Source organism: Triticum dicoccoides, chromosome 6A (assembly GCF_002162155.2).
Source record: "Triticum dicoccoides isolate Atlit2015 ecotype Zavitan chromosome 6A, WEW_v2.0, whole genome shotgun sequence".
NCBI lineage: Eukaryota > Viridiplantae > Streptophyta > Magnoliopsida > Poales > Poaceae > Triticum > Triticum dicoccoides.
Genome location: NC_041390.1, coordinates 605,593,783 through 605,605,566, shown reverse-complemented (window position 1 = coordinate 605,605,566; position 11,784 = coordinate 605,593,783). Strand labels below are relative to the sequence as shown.

Here is an 11,784-nt window from a genome sequence, read left to right as displayed (position 1 = left end):
AAAATAAAAAGAGTGCTTACCATATGGTGAAATGGGCTAGGGTTTGCCGATCCAAGAGTATTGGGGGATTGGGGCTCAAAGATCTCCATAAACAAAATATTAGCCTCTTAACGAAATGGTGGTGAAAGCTTGAGACTTGTGATGGGCTGTGGCAACGTATTATTCGTGCCAAATACTTTAAAAATAGGACTGTAGCTAATATTCGTAGCCGCTTTTCTGATTCTCCTTGCTGGAAGGCAATAATGAAAGTAAAAGAGACGTATATGGCTGGAAGGGTCGTCCAGGTCAATAGTGGTAACCTGGCTAGGGTGTGGCACGATCCATGGCTGGATGAAAAACCTTTGCGAGATAAGATGCCTGTCTTATTTAGTATATGTCAAGATTAGGATGGGACTATTGCTGAGTTTGTGGCAAAGGACTATAAACTGGGGTTCAGACGGAGACTGTTTGGAGAGGTTAATGATCAGTGGGACTGGGTGGTCTCTGAGGCTAAAAAATATACCCTAAACACCTCCCCTGATGTAGTTTCATGGAGCCTTAATAAGAAGAAGAGGTTCTGCACCAAATCAGTTTATGAGTGGCTGGAGAGAGATTTGGCTGGTCCAAATAACAAATGGATTTGGAAAGCTAGTATCCCTTTAAAAATTAAAATCTTCTTGTGGCAGTTGTTTCAAAATGTTGTACTTACACGGGATAACTTGTGAAAAAGGGGCTGGCCTGGAAATCCTGCTTGTTCCTTCTGCAATAACATGGAAGATGCTAATCATTTGTTTTTTACATGCTCACTTGCTCGAACTGTATGGGGGGTCTTGGGTGTAACAGTTGGGGCTTCATGTTGCCCTCGATCACTGTGGCAATATTGGGCTTGGCTTTATAAATTCTTTCCAGGCGAAAAGAAATTCTATATGATGATTATTGCTGCGATTTGCTGGGGGGTTTGGTGCCTCCGAAACAAAGTTACTTTTGATAAATACAATGCTCGTACTCCGCTGGAGGCTGTTTTCAGTTCTTGTTCTTTTATGTTGTACTGGGCAGGACTACTGAAAGAAGAAGACATGACGAGGTTCAAGGTTGGGGTGAAAAGGCTGGCGTTTGCGGCAGCGGCTCTGGCAGACAGGTCGTACACTCAGGGGAGGATGATGCTGAGGGATGGAGATGAAGTTCAGATTGGCTAGCTTGGTCATCTCGCCAGTTTCACCGATTCCACTGGGGTTTGATGCCTGTTCTGGTGTTTGTCAGAAGTTGTTTCGCAGTTGACTTATGGCTCTCCTGGGTGGATGCGTAGTTTCTTCCATATACTTTGCTGTCTAGGATAGTAGCATGTTAGTGCCGTCAGGTTTTCGCCCCATGGCGGTTGATCCGTTTTAGGGTCTTCTTGTTGTGGGTTTTCTGGCGGTGCTCCAGCTCGCTCTCCCCCTTTTAGTCCTATTTGGGTTCTGGTGGTCGTTTTATTTTGGATGTGGTTCCTAGAGACTTGTTGAAACCGAACCTATGTATTTCCGTTGATTGCAAAATTAATGAAAAGGGGTGTGAGCCCGGTTGGAAAAGAAAACGTGACGCAGTTTTGTTTATCCTGATTGCCCACTTCAGTCGGGGGACATGACCTAGCAAATTAGTAAAAATGCGAGTATACAATTGTGTGGGTGCTAACGAGGATATGTACTGGATCTTTCTAGAAGAATTCACAGGAAAAAAAATGTAACTCATACCCGCAGGGGGTGGACGATCCTTAGCTACGGACGGATGCATGTGAAAATTTGATCCCATTTTACCTGTCGACCTGTCGCTAGCTCGCGCAATCCTGTTAATCTACACACGTTCGGCCGTAATCCTGGCGACAGGAACCGCGAACGGTGGATGCTTAATTTCCCGATGCCTCACTTGTTACGCTGTAGATCCTTGTCGTCGGCCGTGATTAAAAATCTATACAGGTGCTATAGATCTATATTCTGCTAAGTAAACTAGCTGCCTACGTCAACGTGAAAGAGAGAGCTAGCTGGTGATCCAAATAGTGGTAAGTTTTTTCAGCTAGGTCGTCCTCGTACATGACTAACTCATAATTAAGTCGTGCATGTGGGTGTACGTGGCTGGGACTAGGCTCGGTAATACCGATCGGTGGTCAGTTCCTTGGTCTATACCGCTGCCGTGTCGTTCGTTTGCACACCCACAGAATGTAGATTTCTTTCAATAACCCATGGCCTCCCCAGCGGTAAATAGAGTACGTGCCGCCTCGGCCAGCTTTCACAGCCCAACCGTCTCCTAAAGTATAGGAGTACTCCCAAAGAGATTGTATAAGAAAGGTTTAGTTATCTAAATGCTTTTATATTCCGTTACATAGGGAGTACATTTTTTTAGGGTATGTAAGAAAGGTACATAGGACTGTAAAAAACAAATGACCGCGAATCGATTGGCGGCCTCTTCACATATACTCCCCCATGGTGCTGTAGGTTCAACATTTAAAATTACGCAAAAGCTAAATACCGACTGGTCGTTTGCAACAGGCGCGTACGACTCGGTGGCCGCTCGATCCAGATCGTGCACACGCGCCGCCGCCTAATATTTTTCTCCTTATCTGTTTCTCCCACACCGATCCTCCATCCATGTCCATCCATTTCCTACAACAGCCGCCGCCTCGTGGTACTCGCTCCCGAGCGCCTCCGCGTCGCTCCTACCATCCAGCGCCCGCGTCGCCAGGTGAAGCTCGATCCCGAGCTGTGCGTCCCCCTCTAAACTGCTCCTTGGTCACCGGAGCCCACCAGTGAGTAGCTCCTCCTCCGGCAGTCCCTCTACTTCCTCCTTCCATATCCTCCATCTCTCATCTTTCGTATTCTTTCTCGTAGCCATGGCAGCCCAAGGAAGCTCCAGTTCAGCCGCCATCTCTCGTATTATTTTTTGACTCGAATTTGTCTCCACTCAGCTTGAGCCCGATAACTTATACGATGTTAGTCTGGTAGCTTTCTACTGTATCAGCATAATAACACTCACTTTGATAGCATGTTTTAACTCATTTTATTTTTCAGCATGGTAATTCAATTGTTTCTACCTGATAATTCATATGTTATTTGGCCTGATAATTATACCATGTGTGGTAGTTTAACTTGATCTGCTTCGAACACTTTAACTTTACGTTCAACCTGATAACTTATGCAACTTGATGCTGATAAATTATAATATGTCAGCACGATAGGTCGTGATGTGTCAGAATGGTTAACTCGGGCTGCTTTTTTCAGCAATCATATTTTTACTTCATCTTGATGACTTATGCAGCTTGAGCCTGATAACTTATAATATACTATGTATCACCCTGATAAGTTCAAGTATGTGGGCATGATAACAACCAATTTTGTTAGCTTGGTTAATTCTTTTTTTTTCAGAATGGTACCGTAAACAATTTCTACCTGATAATTAATACCTTTTTGGCCTGATAATTATACTGTGTGTAGCAATTTAACTTGTTCCGCTTTCAACACTTAATTTTTTTACTTTCAACATGATGACTTATGTAACTTGAGACTGATAAGTTATAATATGTCAGCCTGATAAGTTGTGATGTGTCCGAATGATTAACTTGAACTACTTTTCAACACTCATGTCTTTACTTCCACTTGATTACTCCTAGGGTGTCATAATAACACTCACTTTTATTTCCCTATTTAATTCATTTTGTTTTTTAGTGTGGCAACTCCAATTTTGTTTCCACCTGATAATTCATATTTTTAGCTTGATAAATTACATTATGTCAGCATGTATAACTCTAACCGCTTTCAACACTTATAATTTTACCTCAACCAAATAACTTATGTAACTTGAGCCTGATAAATACAAAATGTCGGCGTGATAACTTGTGATGTGTTACAATGTTTAACTCGGACTGATTTCAACACTCATGTTTTACTTCATCTTGATGACATAGGCAGCTAGAGCCTGATAACTTCAAGTATTTCAGCATGATAACAACCATTTTTTGTTAGCTTGGTTAATTGAATCTATTTTGTCGGCATAGTATACTACCTGATAATTCATATTGCTTTAGCCTGATAAATTATACCGTGTGTATTGTTTAATTTGATTTTGCTTTCAACACTTTATTCTTACATTCAACATGAGAGCTTTATGCAACTTGATAACTTATATAGTGCCAGAATGTTTAACTCACACTCTTTTAGCTTGTTCAACTCATTCTCTTTTTCCAGCATGGTAACTTAAATTGGTTCTAGCTGATAATTCATACTGCTTTGGCCTCATAACTCACACTGCTTCGGCTTGATAACTTATAGTATGTCAGCATGCTTAACTCTACCCTTGTGATTTTGTGGTGACATGCATATGTGATCATATCTCTAGGTTTAGGAAGAATTTTACATAGTTAGCAGATTGATTATGCTAAATTCTCACCATGGCATGATGCAGGTTACCCAGCTTGCTAGGTAGTAGCAAAAACACTACAGTAGTGATGTAGTTATGTGGGTGGTTGCGGTAATATCTAGTATTCGAATTGATAATTGTCCATGAGTAGTTCAAACAACCGATGTAATGTTGCCAGTAAAAAAACATATGAACAATATGGGTAACTCTTTACAGAATCAAGTGATAACATTCGACCTATAAAAGTCATTGAAACGTTGCCAAAAACTTCCAGTTTAATTTGATGCCTGATAAGTCTGGTGTGAATAGATTGATAGCTTATGCATATGCATGGTAACTTTTGACCCAAAAAAATCATTGGAACATTCCAATGTGGGATCTAGTTTCGAAGATCTCATCGTGACAAAAAATTTATGTGAAAACATTTTTTCAATCGGATCAACGGTTTGAACTACAAAACATTTTCAAATTTGAATTTCAGAGGAATCTTGGTTGACGTTAGCAATTCTTGTGTCCTGTTTAGAACTAGTACTGATGAGCCACCGTATGCATGCAAACTTGCACTGGAAATGACATCGCATGCATGCATGCTGGCAGGGGGCAATCGTTCGATACAGTCAGACGTTAGTCGTGCGGATCTGTTGCTAACAACTGGTCAGACCAGTCGACTGGTCGTTAGCACAGTCCTTAAAATTAAACGCCCCCCATGGGGCTGGAGTATTGCACGCCCAACATAAGCACGTACGCAGGCATGCATCGACTCCCTGAGCGTGGGCACATGGCCAACGAAAGGTACGCTCCTACACGCGTGTGAACCTGATATTGGAGAAGCACCTAGCTAGCTAGCCACCTCCTATGGCATATCGAGTAGAGTAATTGTATGGCTGGAGAGGCAGCATGCATGCACGTACATATGCCTCGCGGCGGGCACATGCAGCCGCGCGTAGCAATCGATGGATCAACGTGCGTGCCATGCCGACTCGATCAATCTATCCACGCCTCCACGTACGTACCAAGAGAACGAGAAGTGCTGGATTATTATACGATACGAATATGATACACCTGAAGAAATTAAGGTGCTCGCTGGGTGGGGTACCTCGCATCTCTTTCACCGAAAAGGACCATGCATGGTGTGGCAGCGTAGGAGGTCTGCAGAAAGTAAGCTAGACTGTACACTGGTAGTTCGCCTGGCCCCGCTCTGCTTTCTTGAACAACAGGAATTGGGCGCCTCGATATAAAAATCAGTAGGCCATTTGATGTGATCTGATCAGGGTGGAGCATCCATCAACCACCGAGGTAGATGAGATGATGCAGGTCGATGGCCGGGCACGATAGCTGTTCCGGATCCAAACGACAAGGTGTGGCCAGACTGAAAAACAAAAGACTGGCCAAGTAGCTCCCGCCCGACGGCCCGAGCCCGCTGTCGCGGCCGGCTGGCGCCACACACCATGCACACGTCGCGCGCGCGTGCGGTCCTGGCTGGCCCCGTTCGTTCGTTCGTGCCGTCCATGAACCTGCGGGTTGTGTGGTATTGTAACAGCAATAATGCCACACGCACGGAGCTGTGACCGGCGTTTTAGGGATTGGTTAACGCTAATTGGCCTCTCCCCCTGACCTCTTTTTTCAAAGGGTTGGGCCCCTGTCTCTCCCTAATCCCAATTAAAAGACATCACCTATGCTGGTCCATGAAGTATGTAAAAACTTCTCCGTGTGTCTAGCATCTCTTCTGTAATAGAGGGTCGTGCAAAAATAACACATCTCAAATTAATATATGCCGATATGCGCCTGCATATGCATGTGGCCAGGGTCAGATGCAGAACCACACGGCTGTAATTAAGCCCGAGTAATTATAGGATTACTCTAGCCATTAACCGACGCATGTTCCGAGGCCCGCTTGTCGATCATCATCTTTCCACATCCGGTGAAAATACACCAACCGAAGCGCAAAAGAAAGGAGCGCGTGCCACCCAATGAAGAAGGCGAAAGTGAGACGGAGACACGGAGTGGCAGCGAAAGAGACGGCCACGTTCGATCATCTCGTGTGGGTCGGCCAGAATCGACGGACGCCGCACGCTAACAGCGATCGGAGCATCTTAACGCGGCGGAACCTGCTGCCCGGATCACATGCTCATCGCCGGCGGGCTCCACGGTCCCTTCCTTCGCGCGGACTCCAGGAACAAACATAGGCGGGCGCGAGTAGACGCATCCGGCGGGAGCCGATGGACACTGCCAGTACGGCGACTGATGCCGATGCCGATGCCACTGTGCCGAGCGTTCAGAGGTCAGCCGGGTTTCAAGCAAAGCCGACACGATCCCACGGCCGCCGGCCGGGGTCCGGTCGCTGCCGGCTGCTGGGGTGTCCCAGTCGTGCCAACTTGGCCATGGCTCTGAACGTTGGGAGAGATAACTTCCTTTTCTCTGGGCTCGTCCTTTCAGTGTGCCGGAAACGGTTTACTGTCAGCAACGTGCCACGAGTCCACAACCGGTGGGATTGCCAAACAAAAAGAAAAGTTAGACATTGCCCAATTTCCGGCCGAACTGGCAAATGCTCTGTCCTGTGTGCTAGTGCTTCTGCAAGACGCTCTCGATGAATGATGAACAGAGAAAGTTGGGAATCAGTGCGGTTCCGATTCATTGGTGCAGAAATCGTCCGTATCAAGATAGTGGTTTGTAATGCAAGAAATTGACCAGAACTTTGACACTGAAATCAGTAGTATTTCTAAGCAAGTTGGCATGCATGAGCCCAAAGAATATTGCCACCCGTTTTGAACCCAAGACTGGTTCCCCTGTGCTGCCCATAACCTCAGTTAGTTTAACTCTTTTTTTTTTTGAGAAACAAAGTTTAACTCGACCGAACTGCAGGTTTTCTCCGCCACTAAGTTACCAAACTGCCCCTCTGTCTCCCTCCCTGGCCTATAAATCGAGGCCAACCGGCTCCCATCTCATTTTACCCAAACCGGCAGCGAACCACCGGAGCTCAACTCACATACCAAAGCCACCGCCCATCCACCTCTCTAACCTCTCATCATGTCGACGACGTCTGCCTCCCGGCCCAGCGGCCCCACCCTTCTGAGCCCCTTTCCGAACTACAAATCCGCCTCGCTCTCCCGTGTCAAGCTCTCCGCCGGCGGCTCGCCGGTGAAGTCTGTCAGCGTCTCGTCTCCCCCATCCTCTCCCGTGGGCGGCGCCGCCAAGATCCGTCGGACATGCATGTGCTCCCCGACGAACCACCCGGGCTCGTTCCGTTGCAGCCTCCACAAGGAGCGCAAGCAGGAGGCGGTCCCAGCCGTCAGCAGCAAGCGAGCCTGCCCGCCTTCGCCGCCGCCCATCGGCAGCGGCTGCTCTAGGCGCATAGTAAACGTGCTAGCGCAGCGCGTCCCCATGGGCACCGGGCACTGGGCGCGCAGGGCGCTGGCTCCGTCTCCCACTGTACAGCAGCTGCAGCACAGGAAGCGCGCCGACCGGTTCCGCGCCGGGGCCAGCCGGCTCTCCGCCGCATCCATGGCCGGAGGCCGCGCAGGCGGCAGCAACCAGTAAAAAAACCAGCGTCGACATGCCATAGCAGTACATACTGTACATAGGAAAGAAACTCCCCGAATAATTCCGGTCGCTGTATAGAAGATCGGTGGGGATTAGGCCACAAGGCTGGAGTTTTAAGACCCAGATTCCACCCCGGCCTGATCAATTAGCTAGCTTATAGGAGTAGTTGCACGTAGAGTGGCTGTACATAAGAGTGAGCCGCCTCTTCTTCCTCTCGGCTCCGCTGCATATAGTGTGTTCTTCCTCTCTGCTCCACCTGTACATAGAGTGAGCTTTCGTCCTAACTCCTGAATTTGATTCTGTATATACATCAATACATGAGTGACAAATTGGAGACACATACATGCATCTGATTTGTCCCGTGACCGGAGGCTTATCCGGTCTTGAATGATTTGTTTGCCGCAACAACTCTCTGCTTCCGTTTCTGTTTCGGTTTTGGATAAGCTCGAGATATCAGTAGCGTCTCGCCGTCGCTTGCACCCGTGCCCCCAGCCGGACGGATCAGGCTACCAACTTGCAGCACGGGAGAAATCCCCCGACTCCGGCGAACTTTCTGTAAAGTTTCATGGCGCGGCTGATGAACTGAGGAGTTCTCTTCGTCCTGCTCGTGATATTTTTACTGTTTTCTTCAGATCCGTGGTACTTTACTGTTTCTTCTAGAGAAAGTGGTTTATTTTACAGTTGACCGGGGGACGGCGGAGCGGTTGGGATTCCCCGACCCTTCAACTTGCGCAAGAAGATGAAGATGCTGGGAGACGGTTCTTGATCGGTTCTGTTTCTTGGCCAGATATCAGTTGCCGGGCTCACCAATACTCATCACCTGTTAGATTGGGGCCATGTCTGTCAGATGTCTCTTGTCCACTCTGGAGTATTGCTTGCGGTGTTCCTTTTTCTTATGAACGAGTGGAGTACTGAACATACGTACAGTACAATTTATATTTGAGTCTACTGAACATATACATATATACATGCATGATACGGGCCTGGAACAAAAAAAAAAGGGTCTCAAGTAAAATCATTATCGAGCTTCCGTTGAAACCCGGCCGCTAGATGCGTTGAACAGCTGACAGGCGAAAACCAAGTGGAGTTGCTGAGAGTGGAATACGGTTTAATTAACGAACTCATTGAATATCTGACGATCCAGTTGGTACGGTACTGCTACTGCGCCCAACAAACTCGTCAAAGATCAGACGGACACTTGCTCTGCTAACCAGAAAAAGAAGAAGCTCTGGAACGTCAGCGTCGGCGCCCGGACATATATGCCCGTGCCGAGCACCGTCGGAGCCCGGGCTCGGTCGTGTGCGGGGACGCAAAATTGGACTCAAGGCTTCAGGAGGAAGGTCGGCCTCTCTTGCCTACGATCTAGTCAGTCAGTGCATAATCACCCGGGCTGAAACCTGGACAAGTTCAGTGACACCTGACCTGACCGGGCAGGTAACCAATAGGTACGTACGAGTACGAGTGTGGTTTTCCCATGTCCTCGGACGGATACGACCTCCGTTGGTCCAGGTAGGACACGAGATCGGCCGATGATAATGAGCGGGTAAACGGCCTGCGCCGGAGGCAATGTACCGACCGACGGAGAGCGGGAGCGGGCGGCTCCGCCGGGGCGCTAGCGCCATGTATACACGTGAGTAGTCATGAACGGTTGCGCGACGTCGGACAGTTGCATCGCACAACACAAAGCTGGGCGGGAGGATTCGATTCGTCGTGAATTATTGTTGGTTTCTTTTTGTCTCTGCAGATGCTCTGATTAGGTCCTGTTGGAGAGATCGGGGGCTGGGAATTGACTTCTGTGGTGGTGCGCACTGGCATGTCCCCGTCGTGCTCGCTCTGACTTTCTTTTTTTTTTTTTTTTGAGGGGACTCGCTCTGACTTTCTACTGATTCCGGTTCTGCACAGAGTTTGCAGCGTGAAGTCCGGTTACCTCGGGCACAGGGCAGCGGACATGCAGACAGAACAATTAGCTAAGGATGATGACCTGTTAGCACGTAATAGCTCCGCCTTGGTTTATTGGTCTACTTAGTACTCCCTCTGTAAACTAATATAAGAGCGTTTAGATTACTAAAATAGTGTTCTAAACGCTCTTATATTAGTTTACGGAGGGAGTACTATTTTGTGTCAAATTTTGATCATGTATTTGATTTTAAAAATATTAATGCATCGTTGGAAACTATGTTCAAATACAAATCCAACAATATAATTTTTTATGACATGCATTAACATTTTATCAATTAAATCTATGATAAAATTTTGATATAGAATATGAAAAGGACCAATAAACCAGGACGATGGACGAAGGTAGTACATAGGCAATGTCAACCAAATTGATTTCTGATACGGACTTCCGACTCAGTGCCTCTGGATCCAAGAAAAAAATGTTCTAGGAATAGTGGAATACCCTGCAAGTGGCCTGTAGATCAAGAAAAACAAAAAATGTAACCGTACGTACTTCCACGAAATCAAGGTGAGGACTAGGAATAACCGAAGTCCCTGCAACTTCTGAGTTTCCCAATCCCGCAAAAAAGAAAAAACTTCTGAGTTTTCCAGTGTTATATGTTAGTGATTTTTGCTTGTTTCATTCGGTCAGTTGTATTGTTCATACGTAATCTGATGTCAAACCGTTGATCTAAACGAAGAAAATTAATATTCCAGTGCGACAGACCCATTCTTTGTTCGGACAAAAGAAGAACTTGTGTTGCTAGTACAATGGCACACATCAACCGAGTTCTTTTTTTTTTTTGTGATAAAGCTCTCCTATCTATTGATGATTTGCAAGAGCAGTATAAGAGCAATTGCAATAACTCCCTTAAAAACTTCATGTAAAGCGGGATGACCCTAACATTTAGGGGAAGTTGTCCGAGAGCTACTTTTGTCAATTCCTGAAAACTTCTTCCCCTAAATATGTTTTTATTTGATTTTTAGTTAAAAAAAGTAGATAATGGCCTACAACACACCGGCGAGTGTCACGCATGACAACTGTCAGAAAGGGACGGCGCGACGTGGTGTGGTGTGGTGGCCGCTGATGCGAGGCGGTGTGGCGGTGACGTGAGCGCGGGACGGTAGCCGGCGTGAGCGTGGGCATGGCATCAGTTAGCGGCACGTCGGCGGGGCAGGTGTGGCAAGTTAAGCCACCACCTTGAGCCACCATCGCCGCGGGCATGGCACAAGATTAGATATGTCTCACAATGGCCGCAGGCAAGGTAAGTCACCTTGACCTACCACCTTCTCCATTCGGTTCACGGTAACCACGCACACCCTCCTGGCCTATTCGAGCAGGCGTTTGAGAAAAGAACATATCTAACGCCGATGCTCACTCCGGCGAGCCTTTGTCGTCACCTCCGTCCACCCCTGGGGCGAGTGGGGAGGCGTGTGCCTCCCTGGTGGACCCCCTTCGGGTTCCCTAGTGGAATAAGAACTTGAGGTTGCGAAAAAATTAGGGTAAAATTGGTACAGAACATTCTAGAATATTTGTAATTTATAGAGCCTAGGGGGAGGTAGGGCGGTGCCATGGACTCCGCAATAGGACGGCACGCCCCTTGGCCGCGCCATCTGGCCACGCAGGGCCTTGAGTGGCCCCCGTGTTGGTCGGGTGCTTTTTGGAACCTTCGTCTTTCGAAAAAATCATGAAAATCCCCGTGACTTTTGGAAGTCCAGAAATAATGATATCTGAAAAGTAAAAAAGCATGCAGAAAAATAGCAACTAGCTATGGGCACTAAATTAACATGTTAGTCTAGAAAAATAATATAAATTGCTATAATATATATATATATATATATATATATATATATATATATATATATATATATATAATTGGTATGATAATAGCATGAAACTATCAAAAGTTATCGATACGTTTGAGATGTATCAGTGCTCAA

At 46.8% G+C, this 11,784-nt stretch overlaps 1 protein-coding gene and 1 long non-coding RNA gene across 2 annotated transcripts; both read left to right on the top strand.

The window, feature by feature from the left end:
• The first annotated feature begins 2,603 nt into the window (after positions 1–2,603).
• Positions 2,604–3,028, top strand: LOC119314532. The gene is made up of 2 exons (XR_005152343.1): positions 2,604–2,758; positions 2,841–3,028. It is a non-coding gene; the product is annotated as an uncharacterized LOC119314532 (long non-coding RNA).
• Positions 3,029–7,328: 4,300 nt separating this feature from the next.
• LOC119314531 lies at positions 7,329–8,243 on the top strand. The gene has a single exon (XM_037589239.1). The coding sequence runs from the start codon at positions 7,393–7,395 to the stop codon at positions 7,900–7,902; it is 510 nt and encodes a 169-aa protein (XP_037445136.1). The 5' UTR covers positions 7,329–7,392; the 3' UTR covers positions 7,903–8,243.
• Positions 8,244–11,784: the final 3,541 nt, after the last annotated feature.